We start from the raw sequence: 21,131 nt of genomic DNA, 5'->3' as shown, positions 1-21,131 counted from the left end.
TATTAACTTTACAATTGTCTATCAAACCTGTGATGAGTAATGAGGGGGGCATTTGGAGCCCCTGGGAAACCACAAAACCAGAGAGAGAGACCTCCAAAACCGACGAAAAAAGGCAGCAAAACTGAAAACCGCATGTAAACCTGACAAAACCGCTACATTTTCACCTTTAAAGGAGTCAAAAAGGAAAAACCGAAAACCGCATCAGAGTCTTCGTGAAAACCGAAAACCGAATGCAAAAACACGTAAAATCCGCAAACCGCTCTGAACATCAAAACCGAAAAACTGAACCTTTTTGGCCCAAAAACCGATCCAAAAAACGGTTCGGGAAAGAAAGGCTGTTCACGTTGCTAAAGCAATCTTACTGAATAATAATGGCTGGGCGCCATTAGGACAAAATTACTACGCAGGGGACTGGCTGTTAGGACCTGATTTTTTCTGTTGGCAACCCATTTGCTACGTATATGCGCATCTGAGTTCAGTGATCGGGTATTTCAAGCCACAAAACTTGACTGATCTGAAAAAGTTGGACGAACTCTTTGACCAGGTCAACGAGACATTCGAGACATACATCGAAAACTTAAAACTGGGCGTGAGGACTGGGTACGTGCGAAACAGAGAGGCTTGTGGGATTGCCTTGCACAACTTGCAATATTCCAATGAATTACCGAAATATTGCTCTGGAAAACGAGACAGGTAGGGATCTTTTTAAACATATTTATGGAACGTACAAAAATTCCTTCAGGTTTCAAGGGACTACCAAATATTAGTGAAGTAAGATAGGACAACACTTAATGACATTTATTACCAAAGGGAATAAACTAGTTTATGCAGCCTTCGCCGCGTTTAACATTATCCCGGATGGGTTACATCCGGGACTTATAATGGTAGATATTTAAACATCCGAACATGTGATTTCGGGCCTCTTTCAGTTAAGCTTCAGTGCAGGGAAAACATTTTTATTAAGGCTGAAGGGCTTTCGACGGAATCCTCCTTATCCGAGTAAAATCAAGTATAGTTAGAGGATGAGAAAGATTACAGTGGATTTCAAATAATGAACTTCAAAGATTCACTAAAATGAAAATTTGGTAAGTTTTCGCTATTTATTTATCGTTTCTTTTATACCCCATGCTGCCTGGCAGCGTTCGATAATCTCCATATCCTATTTTGTCCGAAAAAACAAATTTTCCTTCAAACAAAACCCTCCACACGACTTGTTCTCACCCTTCTACTTTTTTACAGGGTTTCATCTCGGAAAAGTAAGTTTCAATTGGAGCTGGTTTTACCGAAAGTGTGGTGACTCACATATGCTATGTTGACTAAGCCGACCAAAACTCTCTAATCCCGAAATCAAATGACCCAGTGTGCAATTCGAAGCGTTACTATACACAAGTAGTAACTAAGTTCAAAACCTTCATCATTGCAAATATCTTCGTTGTATGTGTCTTCAAAAGGAGCTTTCCCAAATGACCCCGTGTGCATTTCATAATGACAGTTGGACCGAGAATAGTCCAACTCGGTCTGTTATCATACGAGTGATTATAAAATCGGGCGACCGGGAAGCGGAAGTCCGATTTGTTATTGATTACAGACCAAATTGGATGACACGAAGTTCTCAGTGTTACCATATATACATAACCATGACAATTTAAAAAAAGATTAATTGAGAAAATATCTTTGGTAGAGGCATATTCTGAAGTTAAAAGTTTCCCCCATTTTTGAAACTCCCCAGTTTTGTTGGGTAAGTGGTTGTTGCTGTGGTTATTGTAATTAATTCTGTGATAGGTGGATTTCGTTGGGAGGACTTAAAATGATTGGCTGCTTTAACTTTCTGATCATAGGAGCCCGATTACAGCCAACTGTCTGATTACGCTGTTTGATTACAACTCTGCAGAATAACTAGTTAAAAATAAAGCAGCTAATGTCTTTATCATATTTGAGGAGATTGTAATGCTTATAATTAGAAGCCTCACCACTGATAGGCTAATCAGAGTCTGTGTGGTATCTTAGTTCAACTGAAATCTTAATCGATTCATATATCTTTTGTTACAGGTGTCTTCAAAGAAGCTTTCTCAAAAGTCGTCCAATCTCCTGAATTTTTCGACAAATTGTCCAAGAATGACAAGAAAGAATGGAAAGACGAATTCAAAGAGGATGTCGCAGCTTATTTCAACCGCTCTCTTGTTACCAAGATTGGAAATGCGACTGTAAAAATGCTACGGTTTGTTTAACATCTTTTCCTCTATCAGTTTGGGTCTGTTTTATATGAGCACCACAAAAATTACCTGTTTGACTCTTAAAATAACCTCGAGCTATCGCTGACTTTGGTTTTAATTCTGAAATTTTTCTCGTCCCACCGAAAATATTTTTTTCACCGTTACATCTTTTAATCAGAGCGCTTTTCTTTTGAAGGCAAGAAGACAATAACTGAGGAATCAGTTACAACCGATCAGAAAAAGGTTAAGTAACACAAGGGACCGATAAGAACTAATGGTTCAGTACCCCCTTATCTAAAAAATCATTTTAGTTTAAAAGCCTCAGTTACAGCTAGACGCTGTAATGACATTCATTTCCGAAAGTCAACCTAGAGGTCGCCGAGAAATCGTATTATTTTACGGGTGTGATGAAATATAATGGTCTTCATCGCAATATTAGATCAGAGAAATCCTTTACTGAACTCTTAAGGGACACTCGAGTGTGTTTACCTTTTAGACCTTTTGTATTTTTACTTAGGTATTTTTAAAACAGGACACCCTTTGATACCACTCACGGGGTTATCCTCTCTAAATATTTTTATTATTATCATGATTATTATAACGTTATTAAATTGTAGCTAAATGTGAGCGACGTTAAGCACCGGAAAACCCCATTTTCCAAGTTACGTGTTTTCAAGACCAACCATAGAGCGTATTTTTACCTCTGGGGGTGGGGGGACACCACCTTAATTGTCTTAAAACGGGTATGTGCCAAAAAAAACCGATGCCATCCTAAACTGCTCCATATTTTATTCACCAAACTAGATATGTGAAAGGAGAACACCTGAGCAACTGCGCTCCAGAGACAGTGGCCAGCGGTCTAGAAAAAATGCCTCTACCTTATGTGTACAAAAACTTAGGCGCTGACACCGACCAAAAGGCAACGGGGAAACTCCCCACCGGTGAGACACTCCAGGGTGGTGATACATACAAATCACTGATGAGATTTTTTACAACATTTGATATCACACCAGAGCAACTAAGGAAAGAGACCCAAGAACGCTTGAATAAATTATATCCACAGGTAATCTTCAAGAGCCTGGTACACAATTCTATTTCTTTAGCAACCAGTAATTGACTGTTACAAGTTACCGCGGCGCGATCTGGTACCGAAAAATGCAGATACTTTAAAGGCAGGCAGGTGAAGCCTGCATTTAGATAGATTTCAATCGTTTGTTTCATTACAACTTAAAAAAGCTCAACAGAAGGTCAGAGACAAATAAAAGCTATGACGTAATCCAACTTGTCGAAATAATAATGAGGATGGAAATGATAAAAAAAAAAAAGAGTACTGGAACACACCAATGGTTGGGTTTCAGGTGACGTCACAAGCTTTGCTGAAGTTAGTGTCCGCCATGTTGGTGTCCCTCGGGTGTCAAATTTATGAATAATTAGTCGATTTCTATAGTGAAGCCCTCTCTCTTATCGCCGTATTATTTCGCCAACTACATGAATATCCAGACAGAAAAAAGCGATAAAAGTATCCGGCATTCATCTTAAGGTATCCCAGTGCTCTCTGAGTATGCCGAGAGCTTAGAGAGTTGGAAGGAAAGATGTTTGCAAAAGATCTCGGTCATTGGGGTTGACCCTGCAAGCATACCAGCCGAGAAGTTCAGTCCAAAATGCTTGCCTCCTGTGGAAGCGTCGGACTTGCTGAGTTACCTCGTTCTTGAGACCAGCTTCTACACCAAGAAGCAGTTCCAGGCGTTCAAGAGTCTAGAGGCGTTTAATCAAATGGTGTCGGGATTTGTAACCTCAGTTGTAGGCAAAGTAATCGCTGGCAAGTATGCCGTGAGAGCACGAGTTTGGCATTCACAGCATATGAATGATCCTTTAGTGAACATTTGGGTCATTTCCGAAAACGATGGGACTATTTTGTCAGCCCATTGCTTGGGATGCAAAGCTGGACTGGCTGAGTCATGCTCACATATCGCAGGTGTTTTATTTATGTTTGAGGCAACTACTAGAATTCATGGCAAGCTCGCTGGGTGTCACGAAAACTCAGACACCGAAAACTCAGGTCCCTCGAAGTGTTCTCCAAGCTTTCGAAGTGCTCCATAATTCGATAGTGCATAGCATAAAGCATGAACCAATTTTTTTAATAATATAACCGGTGGAACAATGCAACAAATCCGACGCGAAAGACGGACAACAATATCAAGAGTGATTCTTCAGTGAAGCGAATCGTGACGGCGCTGATGCCGAGTCTTCTTTCGCGTTGTTTTTCTCTTTCTGCCTCATTTAAGAACTCTAGCCCAAGGGTCGCAAAATTGTCTTCGTTTTGGGACTGGTGGGCCGAGTCTCTGTTTGCATCCATTATTATCGCGAAATATTTAAGAATTTTAACAGAGCGACAACAAGGATCTGTGCAACGAAGTACAAAAAGGTAAACAAACGTCCCTTTCGGCTCGTCAAAATCACGCCACATTTTAATACTTTGATGTTGGAGCGAGCGCATTTGATCCCGTTAACTGTGAATGAAAAGTTCAAAATTAACGGGAAAAATGGAGGTAAATCTAAGCTAAATGAAGTCTTGTGTCACTCTAAAATGTTTTGATACTCAACCATCGGACGATTTTGCGAAACGTGCAACTTGCGGCCTTGCTTTTGCTGCTTCAGTTGGATCAAGACCCAAAAGGTCAAAATACGCGCGGGATTACCAGGAGTGATCATGAGTCGAGTTTATCTCTTGAATTTTCGAGGAGTCTGAGTTTTCGGGGTCTGAGGTCTGAGGTCTGAGTTTTCGGGGTGTGAGTTTTCGTGACACCCCAAGCTTACTTGCACTCAGGTAAAATGCTCATGGATTTTGCCGACATAGGTCAATGAAGTGCCGTATGCGAGGGCTAAAGACATCGATTTCTCATCGGCTAAGAAGCTCAAAGAAAAGCTCGACCAAAAAATCGAGGATCTACAACAGCCGCAAGCCTCGAACCATACAACAACTTCTAGTTCCTCCTTTTCTTCCCCTTGATTTGTGATGATCTTAGGTATAGCGCATTAGATCATATATATAATGAATTTTGCGCTATAGAGATAATAAAATTATTAAATTATTATACGAAAAAATCCTTAGTCTTTATGCTTTCCACTTTTGCTCGAACAGCCAACAATAATGCATAAAACCATCCCTTCTTTCTCACATGAACTCTTCGTTAGATACGGTTTGTTTACGCTCGAGGGACACCAAGATGGCGGATATTAACCGTTGCTAAGGTATTGGTCACGTGGGTGAAACCCAAGGATAGCAGCTCAACGTCACGCTTCAAAAATTGCGACCCGTCTTTAGACCTTAGATTGACTTTATAAGCGATAGTGCCTCAAAATAGTGAGAGAACCTATGAAACATATACTTATCATCTAAGTCATACCTTTTTAACCCAATGTTGACACAAGGAATCTTGCAAAGTCAAAAAAATGTTGGCGTACATGATTTGGATAGACTTTTTTTTTTGTTAAACTAAACTTACGCTACAGGTTTCTTGTGGAAAATGTCTCGAATGGTTTTTCTCCACCCGGGCATATAACGAACTACTTTTTACCTTGAAAACTACACTTGTTACTTGTCACCTGTCATCTTTATATGCAGAAACTCCTCCGTAGGGCAGAGGGAGTAGCAACATTGCAAGAGCAAAGTTGTAAGCCGAGGGAGGGGAGGGGGGGTGGTTACACTACTTACAAGACGCTTCCCCCTTTTCATTTCATTTCATTACCACCATATTACGAAAAACTTAAAATAACTTTAAAGTGTTTTTTCCTTTCAATAAACCAGGCTGAGAAACTGGCTCAAGAGTACACTGGCATCAAGAACAACGTCACCGCCATTACTACTTTTAAAAGAGAAATGCAGGACCAGAAAATGTACTTTAACGACAAACCCTTCCCTGATAATGAGACCGGCAACGATGCCTTTATCAAATGTTTTGACGACGCTAGTGCCAAGGCCTACTGCCCTAAAAGATACAAAGCAATGCAGTCTTGGATAAAGAATTCAAAAGAGGCAAGTAGCTTTAGAAAGCTGGTAAAGCTGAGTGACAACTCAGAGCAAAAGCTATGGCTGGTTTTACTAAGCCCTTACCCTTTTTCAATAAGGTGTCCCGCCTTAAAGCCATAGATATTAAAAAGCACGATTAAACCCGTCAATTCCACGATATTAATCTTTTTCTTGTTTTGTTGTCCTTGTTGTTTTTAAGCTGCAGTTGTTTCTTACATGACGTTCTTTATTCCGGCAGGTTGAGAACATAATCAAACCATATTTAAAGAAGTTTCTGTACGACAGTGGTCCGAAGAACTGTATTCCAAAATGCCCTGTGGACATTGCAGCCTGGTATCACCCCCATGGTGTATTTCAAGCCTATTTCATTGGAAACAAAGACTGTTCAGTCAAAGCGCAGCAGGTCCTGCCGTTTTTTGTTGAAAATTTTGGACCAAAATGGACTGAATATACCACTGAGATACATGAATTTGCTGGGCATCACGTCGAGGTAAGCCTTAGATTAGACTCTTAGTCCTCCGTACGTCCAAGAAATCTCTTGAAAATAGGCTACTTGACTCGACAAATCGCTTTCAGATATGATTCTTTTATAACCCATGTATTTAGATTTAGAACGGGTAAGACGAAAAATCGCTTCGACGTGCTGTTCTTTCATAAACTTCATGCGTTCGTTGGAATGAATCACACGAGGCGTCAAATCGATGCAACAAGTCGCGAAAGGTCGCGGAATAGTGTAGCAGTGAGTGTGTACATCGTGTGAGGCAGCCAGGTTTGTGAAAACATCTGTCCGAATAACAGAGTTTATCGCCTGAAATGAAGCCACAACAACTGGGCGTGGTCTCTTGGCTCAATGCATACCCCTCGGATTTGGGTGACGGTGAAAAAGGAGTCAAGTAAGATACATTTTTGAATAGAAAAGAAAAATCTAAGGACAGCAGACAAAATGAATCCTATGTGATAGGATGTGGTTTTTTACTGATCAGACTCAGAGCAGTATCAACAAAACAACATAAAACACTTTTTGCTGTGATGTGCGGCGAGCAGTATTCACGTTGTTTCACTATCATTTTTGATAACTATTGCGGCGCGCTGCAAGCTACGCTAAAAAGTAAGGTTTGTAGAGATGACGGGGAATATACTCGTTATGTTTCACTGACAGGTTCAAAGCTTCACGGAATATTTCCAAAGTGACTGTCAAGACCCTATTGCCTGGCTAAACGCTCCAAACTACTTTCTGGCCATGACAGAAGGCTGGGCTGCTTATGCAGAGGACCAGCTTTATCCAGTGGACACAACACTTTACAACACTAAAACAAACAAAACAATTCTGCGTCAGAAGTATGGCATGTTATACTACCAGGTAAGTTTATTTTCCTAAGGGGGGAGGGGGTCCTCCGTACATCCAAGAATGCTCTTGATCTCGTAAAATGACTTTATAAATTTGCAAAAATTGTTCCCCGCAGTTACTTCACGCCCTCAGAGCTATGGCTGACATCGATTTACACTTCTATGGGAAAGAAGTTAGTGAGATACGAGAGTTGTATCGCAATTACGTATGGGAAGACAATAACCACCAAGTCAACAAAGACATACAACGAATACAAAGCATACCGGGATTTGTAACGAGTTACATGATTGGTCATTTGGAAATCGAACGTGTCAGGAAAATGGCTGAGGAAGAGCTGGGCGACGCATTTTCGTTGAAAGATTTTCATTACGAGATTTTTCGTGAGGGGGAATTTCCGTTGGATTATTTGGAGGAACACATCACAGCATATATTGCTTGCAAGAAAAATCCCACTCAAATTGGCTGTAAGGAAATGTTATGAATTCGACTACAAAGCCATTTATTTTGACTAAAGAGCTCTTTTAGGAGGAGGTAGAGAAAACTGCATAGTTTTAAAAGGCCATTTTCGTATTACTCGAGGCTGTTTCGGGAACGAGGGCAAGTGCATATTTTTTGATAAGAAATCGATTTGTTGTTTTTACGTGGTTAAAGGTAAAATTAAAATTAAAGAGAGCTTTGGAAGAAAGTCTCATAAAAGTATTAAAAAATGAGGGTTTGTCCCGGAAGTGGCCCACTCGGCTGAAAAAGACGACAAGAATGAGCAATGCTCTTGACTAGTTCTCATTCTTGACTGAGCTTTAAGAAAGTCCTTTTCACCGTTCGTCACTTTAATTTTCAATCAATGCTTTCTGAAAATTCTCTTGGATGTCTTTTATGAAGGAACGATTTGACCCAGTCCAATTTTGAAAAGGAGATTGCTTTTGAAAATTTTACGCGAACTGAGCTTCAGCTCTGCACTTCATTAGAAATTGAGTCTTAAAAAATTTAACCATAAGTTGTAATGTACCCAATCTCCCACAGCCACAATGTAACCGGGTGGCCACAGCATTCTTGGTAAATGAAGTAACGTAACCATTGGAATCTACAATGAAGGTACAGACATTGAAGTAGATAGTAGTAAATTCTTACATCTCGAGTTCAACTTACTTTCCTTCAAGGATAAAAAAGTAAAAAAGTTGGTCGAAATTTATGTTGACTCGTTTTATACAAAGTTTTCATTTCCCCCACTTTTTTTCAAACCTTCAATTATATGTTCAGGTACATGCGATCTCTGTGTGCACTGAAAAAATACCTGGGATCGTAGGCGTTCCTTCATTGGTCGATAATTGTGTTTAAATGAATATGTAGAAATGTTTGTGACGATGAGGAGAGAAATTATTCATTGGAGCTGCAGTTAGAAGAATTTTTCCGCGTTTCCGTAGCCTCATCCAAGCATTACGGGTTACAAGAATCCTCGAAAGTTGTCAAGACCTTCGGATTCATCTCGGATCTTCGCCAGCCCTCCCCCTCCCCTCCCCCCTGTTTCCGCCATCGCCACGTGCTGAGGAAAGTCCTCGTTTGCTTAGTATAATATTGAAGTGCTACTGTCAAAGTGCATGGTTTTGAGGATGAATAAGTAGATTGGAAGAAGATATGGCTGCCCTGATGACCACTCTAAAAATAGTTCGGAAACCGTTCGTCACGAACATTTTGCGTGAAAATTCGTGTCATCAATAGGCAAGATAAACGTTGAATATTTGTGCCAGTTTTGTCTTTCCTACGAGCATGTTAACTGCGACAACCCATTTGGAATTGTTTATTTATCGTGCTACAGAACTCTTCTGATTCTCCATCTCGTATGAAAGAGTTCCTTGATATTGATCACTACTATCAACTTATAACAATGAAACATATTAAGATAACTTTACACAATACGAGATGTTTAGAGCTGCTTTCAAGCGCGTTTAAAATGGAAAAAGAAAAGAAAAAAATCTTAAGTCGGGACTAAGACTGTTAAAGTACTTTTTAGACTCGTTTTTAAAGTGAGAGTTAAATCGGAAGCATATAACCTAGAAGGTTACATGCATCTGGCTAAATATCAAATTCATTATTCATTTCTGCTGCGATACAAAAAGGCATTTACAATAGTTTTGTCACGAGGTTTGGAGTATTTTTTAGCGCATTGCAAAATGCTTTCACCTCAAAGAAAATGATAAAACATGACGGCGGTAAGAAAGAAAAAGGCTAGAGTGGCAATGACAAACTTGAAAGAAACAAGAAAGGTTTATGATGGAGAGGATTGCAACAGATCGCAACAGATTGTAAATTGCGAACTTTGGACGTGCACAGACCGTGACGGAGCCCCTTTAATTCGTGTGAGTAGCATCAGGTTGTCTTGTGTTGTTCAATTTATGTGAAGCATAACCAAGTAGCCTCTAACTGAAACGGACACAATATCAGTCACGTTTGGTATGTGTTACGCTGCACTCTGGAACGTTTCTGTTATCGTCAGACGCCGCCATGTTTCGTTGAGGTTAACATTTGTTTCATATTTATGATTTGAAAAGGACGGTGAATCATTCCCAACTCATCTGCAAACTGTCGTTTCTATGCTGTATAGAGTCGCAAAAGGTAGGTATTGTTTGATGTAGATGTTCCTTGTTTCGCTTAACGTTTGATATTGCTGAAAAATTCGTGTCAACGTTTTACCAAATCCTTACATGTTTGAAGCTGATTTTCTCAGAAAACCAATTTAATTATTTTAAAGTTTTGAACAGCAACCCGTAAGTTGTTCATTTTTCGGTCGTGGATTTGGTTTGTTTTCTCTTACTTTCGGCGAGTCTTACATATGTTAATGTTGTTTAAGTTATGCTGTTAGAGAGTTGTCAAGAACTTTTTATTTTCTGTCGAGTAAATCTTTCAAATAATATTAGAAAGTAGAATTTGAAAGAGATGTGGATATAAAATTGTCGAGTTAGGCAGCATCAGTTTATTCAATACCTACATCGTTACTTTATAATTAAGCGAAAGGATGCCAAGCGAGAAATGTTTTGCTATGATGTTGTTAGTAGACCACAATTGTTTCTGAAAATAGTCGTGACTCGGCTGAACTTGTGCGGAAGATTGTGTTTTGATGTGATTAAGTTTACGGAATACTCACTGAACTCATTGTACATTAACATTCTATTGCTAAGGTTAATGGTCCTCTCTAATTACAACACGACTAACTTTGCGTATACTTAAACGTTGTTGAATCATGCAAATCGTTTGTTTAACAAGGTTCAGTGAGAATATATACTCTTCTATTGTTAGTTATTTTGGAATTTCTCCTTCTCACGTTTGACCGAAATTTTAGTGACAATTCTTCAAAGAGTTTGAATTCAAATTGACGAGAAACTAACCGGTTACCCCTGCAATAAAGTTCAATTGCTTCATGATCATGACTTCTCGTTGAAGGTATTAATTATGCAAATGACGTTGACTTCATAGTTAGTTGAAGTCCTCGTCACGAACTCTTCTACAGAGTTCAGAAGATATTCAAACGACATTTAAGAAGTTCAGATTTCTATAGACTACCAAAAACCAACATATAAATATGTTTGTATTTCTTACTGCCTAAATGAAATTACAACTCCACAAGTGACAGCTTTACAATTAACTTTCATTTTTGTAGCACTCCGAAAGTGGAGAGTTTGTTTACTATGATCTGTAAACAAGTGATTGTCGCTGACAGTTTCAAACCAAGTGATTTAAATACAAAGTTTTTTTATGTCTGTATCGTGGATATTTTGAAATTTATTTACTTTGTATATGTTCAAAAGATTTTGTGCTCTGGTGTTCGGGAGAAATAGACAGGTACCGTGTTTCAGATTGATAGGACCGCAGAACCCTAGAAATATTTCAGTAATTTAATAAACATGTAATAATTGCTTCATATGTTAGTGGAAACATATACCATCTTGAGCTCTGTTTACCTCACAAGTGAATACTTTGCTGTATAACTTTTTTGAAATGAGAATCTTCCCTTGTTTATATAATGTCTAAGTTATTTTCAATACCTTTAATCTATTGACACTAACTTTGATTTTATTCCACCTTGTCTCCTTATCAGTACGGTTCGTCATGGAAACTTAAATCTTCGATTTCTTTTATTTTGTTAGTTTGATAAAAGTAAACGGGCAGATTGACTTGAAAATTAGGTTTTAATTAACGTCCATCTCTACTCTAATTCACAACAACAAGATGTCTGGCATGAGTGTCAGACCGCTGACCACATCAAGGCTGATAAGCCACGGGTAACCCATAGTAACACTATTATATCAAGATACGGTTATAATAAATCTTTGTAATGTTCAACTCATAAATTAATAATATGACAGTTGGGAAGCTTCATTTCATATCTTGTACGACAGATTAACAATGAAGAATGGATATAAATATAACAGCGGTTCTGCAGTGGCGATCACTCCCACTGGGTTTGGCTCAAAAAACTTCATGACGAAAAAGAAATCTCGTAAATGGGTGCCCGTCCTTTTCATGGTCACAATCCCTTTGCTGATTTGCTTCATTCTCGTCATGATCTTTCTCTTCGCTGCAAAAATCCCTCCTCCAAAGCCCTATACATCACTATGCCTGGGATCAGAAGAGGCCAACCGCACTAACCTCACATCCGTGCTTCAAAAAATTCATCGGCAGTACTTCTACGAACTTCATCCCGAGATGATATACCAGATGGCTCGGATAAAGCCCGAAGAGATCCGAATGTATTTCCGGCCTTACGATCCAACCCCAAATGCCACCAAGAACCGCACTGACGAGGCTATGGAGTTACGCCGGGAGTTAAATGCACTGAAATTCAATAAAAGTCTGTTGAAATTAAGGGAGCGCAAGGCTGTACATGTGGCTAATGCCATATTAGGGAACAATTTCGGATGGGCTCCATACGGTCAAGATTACTACATCGGTGATTGGTTGCTTGGACCCGACCTGTTCTGCTGGCAGCCTGTTTGCAATGTGTTTACTCACTTGAATCAGGTTTTTAATCATTTCAAGCCTCGGAATATGACCGAACTTGAGAAGCTGAAGGATCTTTTTGAGGATTACAATCGCACGTTTAATCGGTACGTGGAGAACTGGAGACTAGGAGCCCGAACAGGTTATGTGAGAACCTACAAAGCTTGTCAAGCTGGTCTATTCGTCATCAAGTACCAAAAGTACCGTGCCTACGCTCTGAAAAGCGAGTCTGGTTAGTACAAGCTGGTTATTTTTTTTTGGGTTTTCGTGACCATTCGTCTTAAGGGTAGATCTGGGTAAATTTATCAAGAGTGTCCGTAGTTTAGTAGCAACGAGACTGTAATAAAGAACAAATCAAGTAATTTTTTAAATAAGTCCATTGGAATAGTTTGATTAGTAATTAAGAAAGTGAAAGCAACATTGAAGTGGGTTTGCAGGAGTTGCTAAAACAACCTCTCTAATCGATAAATTCCCAATCTCCCCTCCCCCCCCCCCAAACTAGTAATTCTACTTCGAACGGTCTTAGAGTTACGTATCTGTTGAGAGTCGGCCGGCATATCAGCCAAAACGTTCCCCTAAGGTGGCCCATCTAATATTGCTAGTACGGCTTTCGAAGTTTGGAGTCGGTAGACCAATGAATTCTGCCCTCTCACCTTAAAATTTGATACGGGGAATCGCTTGTGAATCATGCGATGGTGGTGAGAATCAAAAGGACGACTTCCTGGATTATCATCTTTCCTTTTGATTCTTTTTCTGACAGTAAAATTTTGATTTAACTAATAATCGGGATTGTGTTTTTAAATCTTGATTCTAGCAATCTTTGATGAGCCCTTTGCGAAGACTTTATTAAACTCTAGTTATTTCGAGCATCTGTCCAAGACAGTAAACGATAGTTGGAAAGAAGTGTTTCTGATGAACGTGACTGAATACTTCAGGTGGTCTCTGGTGCAAAACATCGCAAAAGCTGCTGTACATATGTTGAGGTAAACATCCAAACTGTACTATCATTTCCTTTAGTTAAAATGGCTTCCTTTGTGAATAATATAATAAATATATAAAGGCTGAAAGTTTCTAAAGAAACTGTGGTACTGCGTCGGCGGGAATAACAAGGTTATATCAATTAAGTTGAACTTGTAAATTGGCCACCGTAACGAATAAAAAAGCTGACGTTTCGAGCGTTAGCCCTTCGTCATTCGCTCTGACGAAGGGCTAATGCTCAGAACATAAGCTTTTTTATTCGTTACGGTGGCCAATTTACAATTTGAACTTAGTTGATATAACCAAATTACCTGATAAATATATATTTCAAAACAAGACGAGTCTAGATTTAATGACATACTCACTAAACCAAAGAAATGAAACAAATTGACCTAACTTTAGCCGAGGACTAAGAATTAAGAACAATACCAAATGCAACGGATGATGTCTATACTTGTTGTCTCAGATCCCATACGTCAAAAATGACAGAACAAAACTGCCCATTATTCCTCAACGAACAAGACCGTTACACACAATTGACCAATTGAAAAAAACTCACCGAACCGAGGGAGGTTGCTTAAACGTTAGTCACGCGGCATTTACTATAGACAGTATACAGTTTACAGTTTATATACAGTTTATAGACCACTTTCATAAATGGCTGCCGGATTAATATTCTTTTGTTTAAATTTAAATTTGCCTGGGTGGCCTCGCTTGAGATAATGTATTCTTTTGAATTTTGTACTGGAGAACGAGGCCACCTAGGCAAATTTAAATTTAAACAAAAGAATATTGATCCAGCAGCCATTTATGAAAGTGGTCTATATACAGTCTTTAGTATAATTTCAGAGCTGAGCAAAGAGTTTCCAGCAATCTGATTGGTCGAGCGGTTCCTTATATGACGCTATATAAGCCGCTCCACGCGGTTTATATATATATAAAACGTTAAAATAAAATGTTAATAAATGTTACTAAAATGTTATGATTTTTAGAAATTTCTCTGTTGTTCAGCTCTGAAATTATGCTAAAACGATTATTCGCCTCAGGTTCGGTGAATATTGTCGAATAACCCCCTCGACTTCGTCTCGGGGATTAATCGACGATATTCACCTCGGCTTCGGCGAATAATTGTTAGATATACAGTTTTCCTTATTGCCGTCCGACCTTACAGAGTAAGCATAAATTTTGCTTTTTTCTACGAGTGGGAAGTGGGGACAAGTACAAGGCTTCACGTTCAATCCATTTACTGTACACATTTTTCTTTGAAGGTTCCTTGAGCACGAGTACTTGAAGAACTGCCCTACGGATGAGAACACCATCAGTGGTCTCGGAAAAGTACCCCTTCCTTTTTTGTATTATGATGACGTCCAAGACATAAATCATCCAGCGTTCCATAAACTCCCTACTGGAGAGAAGCTGAGTGGACCAAAGACGTATCAAACACTTATGAAATACTTTACAACTCTTGATATTTCACCTGTTGATCTAAGAGAGAAAGCTTGGAAGAGGTTGAATGAACTGTATACGCAAGTGAGAAACTTTTGAAATAAGGAAATAAATTGGATATATCAACAAAGTTGAAGTGGTAAATTGGCCACCGTAACGAATACAAAAGCTCCATTCTCTGCCTTTAAAAGCACACAACCCACAATTCCCCTATTCGCTCCGACGAAGGGCTAACGCTCGAAACGTCAGCTTTTGTATTCGTTACGGTGGCCAATTTACAACTTCAACTTTGTTGAGATATCCAGATTATTTCGTTACTCCCACCGACGCAGCCCCAAACTGTTTCTTTCGAAACTATCAGCCTTTATTCATTTGAAATAGGGAGTTGAGTTAAAAAAAGAGTCGTAACTTTGAAGATGGTTCACTTTTTCTCTATTTCCAATGGCAGAAAGTAACTAAAGAAATCCTTTTTACTTTTCAAAGGCTGTCGATTTGGCCAAAAGATATACTGGTGAAGAGGACAATAACACAGCTATCACCGACTTCAAAGCCGTGTTACGACATTCAAACATGTCGTTCAACAGTAAACCGTTTCCTGCGAACGAGAGTGGCAACGATGCTCACATAAAATGTTATGACGACAAGAGCGCACAAGAGTATTGTCCTGAGCGATGGAAGGCATTACAAAAGTGGATCACAAACACTGTTGAAGTAAGTGTAATCATGATAATACGAAATAAACTCTCACTATTGTCAGGATACCATTGAAAGGGATTGCTCAGTTCTAAGTTAGTGAGCCTCCAAGGACCTCCGGATTTGGGACATTGAGGGTATTTGAGGAACGGAATCAGAAAGCGTAATATCGAAAGAAAAAAAAGAAAACAATTCGTTTAAATTAAAAATTACTTTGGGGGTGAATGTTTGATAATAACTATAGTCATTCCATTAACAAAGGTCGGATATGAAAGAAAGGGTGGTCATCTAAAGAAGCACCCATCAAGGATGAAAAAAAAATAGAAAAAAAAAAAGAAAAAAAAAGACGTAACTAAAGGATATTTTACAATTATTTCATGAGGATACCTTGGATAAGAGATATTATTAAAAACTGGAGCATTGGATAATGCAATTCAAGACTTTTTATTGGCTTAGCCAATATACCATAAACTACGATATGGTAAGCGTACGCGTACGCTTAAAATTAAAAGGGAGCTAAAATTTAATAAAATTTAATAATTTAATGCAGCGTTTTTAATAAAACAATTATTCCACTCGCGTTTGTTGGATATGAGATGGTTATAGCCAACTCGGCGCTACGCGCCTCGTTGGCTATCTATCATCCCATGTCCAACGCGCGCTCGTGGAATAATTGTTAAATGTGAGGTCTACGGAGGACGTAGCGCTCAGTAAAAAAAAAGTGTATCATTGCTTTTTTATCATGGCAGACGATGAAAAACAATATTGGCCCAGTATACAAACCACTGTTTTATCGCAGCGGTCCCAAGAACACAGTTCCTGCCTGTCCAATGGATGTTGTAGCTTGGTTTCATCCCCATGCTCGCTTTCACGCATATGCGCCAGGCTCTAAAGACTGCAAGGTTAAAGCTACTCAAGGTTTGCCGTTTTTCGCGGACAATTATGGCCCAAAATGGACAGAGTTTACGACCACCGCCCATGAACAACTCCCTGGACACCATTTAGAGGTAAGAACATTTCAGTTTTGTCCCAAAAGTCGATAAAAAAAGATGAGAAAGGATGAGAAAATGTTACGAGTACTCGCCTTCCACATGGTTTTTCAATGGGAAAGGAAGGGAATCAGCTGTTACCAACAAAGTATAAAGGGAGACTATTGAAAACCTACTGCCAATGAACTATCAATAAGGGGAGGAGGGGGTCATAATAATACTAGAACAGAACCAAAATCCTCCGACCCCACTCTCCTCAGGGCGATAAAAAATGACCGGTCTCCAAAACTTATTCAGGTCCTTAGGAGTCGATCTTCTGATTTCTATTTTCTTATTTGAGGGTTACAATGAGGTTAACTGTTAGCTGTAAAACGTCATAAGCAGTGGCGGATCCAGGGGGAGGGTCCGGGGATCCGGACCCCCCCTAACAGACCTGACGCTTACAACTTTGAAATTGAAATTCTTACATCGACAGGATCGTATATCACTTTTTAACTAGTTGATCTTTTTAATGAATCCAAGTAAACGGTAAGCGACCAAGGAATTATAACGTGCAATCGCGACTGGTGGGAGGGGGTGTGGGGGAGAAGTAATTTGCCTCAAAATAGTCCAACAGTCCTTTCTGAACCAAAGTTTGGACCCCACCAATCAAAAATTATTGGATCCGCCCCTGATAAGTATTGACAAATTTCAACTGTTGGTCGTAGAAAATAGTCAACCTTTGAAAAAATTTTATTTTGACAGAAAGGGAAAAATATATTAACCGCTAGCTGTAAAAGCTATTATTCCATTGGGACCCACTTGTATCACTGATAATTCACTGCATGGTAGAGAAAATTCCTATTTGAAGTCAATCTAATGATCGCCGTTATATCTGTGCAGGTGCATAGCTACACAGAGTATTTTGAAGACAGCTGCAACGATCCGATTCACTGGCTGGAAAAAGCAAATTTTTTCCCAGGGTTCACTGAGGGTTGGACGACCTACGTGGAGTACCAACTGCTGCCAGAAGACACGAATCTCTACTCAGACAATCAAGACAAAGAAATATTGCTGCAAAAATACGGCATGATTTACTATCAGGTATAGCACGAAGACTTTTTAATTTATTTAAGTGGAAGATATAGAAAAAATCTACACTGTTTGACTGGGGAGTGAAAGACAGGTCCTTAAATCAGAAGGACTCAGGTCAGATGAGATAGTCTGGTTCCGATGATTCGCAATGATTCGTGATCAGAGGGACTGATGTAATATTTTATCTAGGGGGGGGGGAAGGTGAAACGGAGAATTTTGGTTGTGTCACAATAAAATCTAACTGATTTCTTTCTCCTTCCCTCGCTTGCTGAGGCTTTTTAGTAATGGTTCCCCCTCTTAGGAAGTTAAATTTACATAGTCTCTCTTCATACTCTGTTAGCGACTATTCATCCCCTTGTGTTCCCCCCTCAAAACGTTATCCAACAACCCCCTACCCCCATGAAATAAAGGGCTCATGAAATAATAACGGCAAACACTTTTGGATTTCAAACACTTTTTTTTCTCTTTTTCTCACAGTTGTTAGCCGCTCTTCGTGCCATCGTGGATATCGATCTAAATTTTAATAAACTGCCAGAAGTAACCGTGCTGGCTATGTATAGAGAATATGTGTGGGAAGACAATACTGACCTGGCACTGAAGGACGTCCTGCGCTCGCAAAGCGCACCGGGATTTGTCACTAGCTATATGATTGGCCAAATAGAATTTTCACGCGTCAGAAGCATTGCCGAGAGGGAACTGGGGCAAGATTTTACTTTAGAAGAGTTCCATTATGAGCTGCTTCGACAGGGGGAGTTCCCTCTGGGGTATCTCGAAGAACACATACAATCTTACATTACGTGCAAAAAGGACCCCACCAGAGAGGGATGTAAAGAGTTTTAAGTTGTAAATTTAGTAGTCAATGTTAGTTGAATAATTAAGTATATTGTGTGAAAAAGATATGGATTCCTCGCTGAGCTGTATGTCCAATTTCGAATTACCGAATCACTTTATATCTCCACAAAAATGGGAGCAACATCAACAACGTGCTTGCGCAATCTTTGACGCTGCATTTCTCAATGTGCCCTATTATCTGCAACATGGCGCACAACAACAGTCAACGTGTTTTCACTATCTGCAACGTAGCACCCACAATATTTCATCTTTGGCACAAAATTTTCAGCTATTTGCAACATCCGCAGAACAATCTTTAGTGTCTTCTTATAAAAAGAACAGTAACTATTTTGGTCTATTCACTATCTGTAATTTTTACCCGAAAAATATTAAAGCTTAGTAGTAGCTTTCATAAATCGGTTTTACGATTTTTCACAAGATATCGTAGTCTCAAAGAAAGCCGTTAATCACGGTAATGATTAGTGAAATTGAATTTTGCTTCAATTGTTTTGACTTCATTTTCACTGAGTAATACTGCGTTTTCTTGATCTTTGCAAAGAAATACAAAACCACGAGATAATATTAGAAGGCTCCCTTTACAGTCCTCTGGTTGGAATTATATTACATTTCCCTGCAGTCAAATGGCTGCAAGTGGTGGCGGGGAATAATTTCTTCGCAGAAAAGGAAGAACATAATTTATCATTTCCAAGCTAACTCCATTCTGTTGGATCAGTATAAGCTACTGAGAACCACTCAGCATCTTTCAAATCACACACATAATAAAGATGATTAACCCTTTAAACACTACGCGTGACCAACATCTAAGTTCTTCTGACGGTAACACAGCTGGACCATTCATTAAGATCATGAGAATAAAGTAAATGATCACCAACAAGCTAACTGATTGATAAACAAATTCTCCTTATAAGCACCACAGGAAATGTAAAGAGAAGAGTTTGGAGAAGGCTGTGACTAAAAGTGGGACGGGGACGTAAGACGTGGAACTCGAGGACGTGGGATTCGAGGAAGTGGACTCGAGGACGTGGGACTCTGGGACGTGGAACTTGGGGACGTGACAAAGAAACAACACCTGATTTTTACGCTGATTTGTAAAGTATAATTTTCGGTGGTCTTGAGAAAGGTATTATACTACCGAAACAGGTTAGACTATTTTTTTTGGAGACGTGCGTAACCATGACGAGCTTTATGCGACTTTGAAACGGTGGCATTTAGTAACAACGGACGAAACTGAGGTGTCTACCTTCGATGATCTGATGCGAGTCGTAAGGTATAAATTAGAATGTCCACAATTTATTCCTGATGAAAAATTTCGGATTCAGTTGAACTCCAGTGTTTACGATTTAATCCTGATGGAGAACTAATACCGGTAAATTAGAGTGTTCACAAGTTACCTTCTTTTCTTGAAGACTGATGCGAACTAACTACAACAGACGCAAGTTGTGATTACTTCGTGACGAAAGTATTCTTATTGTCCTTGTACTGAATCCGCATTGTTTTCTCTGGAATAAATTGTAAACACTCTCATTTATTCCTTGCGATTCGAATCAGATCATCGAAGGTAGACACCTCAGTTTCGTCTGTTGTAATTAGTTTGCATCGATTTCCGGAAAGAAATGTTATAAAATACTTTTAGCTGGATGATGTTGTATTACTAGACGAAAGCAGATAAACTACAACAGACAACAAAAGCGCGGACAAAGAAGCGCGAAGGAATGTCATCACGTGCGTTTGCCTATTGTGTTAACATCGTTTTTTAGTCACGTGACCAAAAACGATCACTTTTGTCGCTAACATTACGTATGTCTCAGGGGAAACAGTCGACCTGTTTCGGTAATATAATACCTTTCTCGAGGCCATCGAAAATTATGCTTTACAGATTCAGCGCAAAAATCAGGTGTTGTTTGTTTATCACGTCCCTGAGTCCCCGCGCGTCAACGAGTCCCGACTTCCTCGCGTCCCACGTCCCCGAGTCCCACGTCCCAGTGTTCCACGTCCCCGTGTCCCAGGTGTCGTATCCCACGTCCCCGTGTCCCACGTCCCCGAGTCACACGTCGTACGTCCCCGTCCCGCTATTACTTACAGCCTGTGGAGAATATGGTTATTGATGTGAGGCTGTGAAGTGTGAATTAAACAGAATCTGAGATAGTGATAGAATCAAGGATTTGACGGTTTTTTTTTTTTCTGGGCAATGTTATTATTTTGAGGGGAAGGAGTGACTGTAACTTTCAAGTTAAGCAGAGATGGTTTGAGCCCATAATGTTTTGTTATTACACGACTCGGGCAGTCAGAGGGCCAATAACTAAAATTAACCAATCAAAATGCTCTATTGTCGGTCCAATATTCTCTAAGGGGGAGGGGGAGGGGTGGGGGAAGGGGAAGGGAAAGAGGAGGGTTACACTAAATATTACCTTGCGTACATTGGTTTTACGATTCCTGACGAGAGTTTCAACGAAAGCCATTAATCACAATATTGATTAATAAAATTTAATTTCATGCCAATGATTTTGACTTCATAA

General features: G+C 39.5%; 1 protein-coding gene and 1 pseudogene across 2 annotated transcripts; both read left to right on the top strand.

The window, feature by feature from the left end:
* Positions 1–316: 316 nt before the first annotated feature.
* Positions 317–8,276, top strand: LOC148729974 (uncharacterized; annotated as a pseudogene). Its single transcript, XR_016001948.1, has 7 exons — positions 317–693; positions 2,050–2,218; positions 3,018–3,276; positions 6,022–6,249; positions 6,482–6,733; positions 7,403–7,603; positions 7,707–8,276. The product of XR_016001948.1 is annotated as an uncharacterized LOC148729974 (transcript).
* A 1,740-nt stretch (positions 8,277–10,016) lies between these two features.
* On the top strand, positions 10,017–18,658 carry LOC148729973 (uncharacterized). Its single transcript, XM_088761207.1, has 8 exons — positions 10,017–10,201; positions 11,983–12,815; positions 13,398–13,566; positions 14,830–15,091; positions 15,491–15,718; positions 16,450–16,707; positions 17,572–17,772; positions 18,241–18,658. The coding sequence occupies exons 2-8, from the start codon at positions 11,990–11,992 to the stop codon at positions 18,601–18,603; spliced, it is 2,307 nt and encodes a 768-aa protein (XP_088617333.1). The 5' UTR covers positions 10,017–10,201; positions 11,983–11,989; the 3' UTR covers positions 18,604–18,658.
* The last annotated feature ends 2,473 nt before the right edge of the window (positions 18,659–21,131 follow it).

This window comes from Stylophora pistillata, chromosome 5 (assembly GCF_964205215.1).
Source record: "Stylophora pistillata chromosome 5, jaStyPist1.2, whole genome shotgun sequence".
Taxonomy (NCBI): domain Eukaryota; kingdom Metazoa; phylum Cnidaria; class Anthozoa; order Scleractinia; family Pocilloporidae; genus Stylophora; species Stylophora pistillata.
Note: the sequence above shows the minus strand (reverse complement) of the source record. Positions and strands in the feature narration are given on the sequence as shown.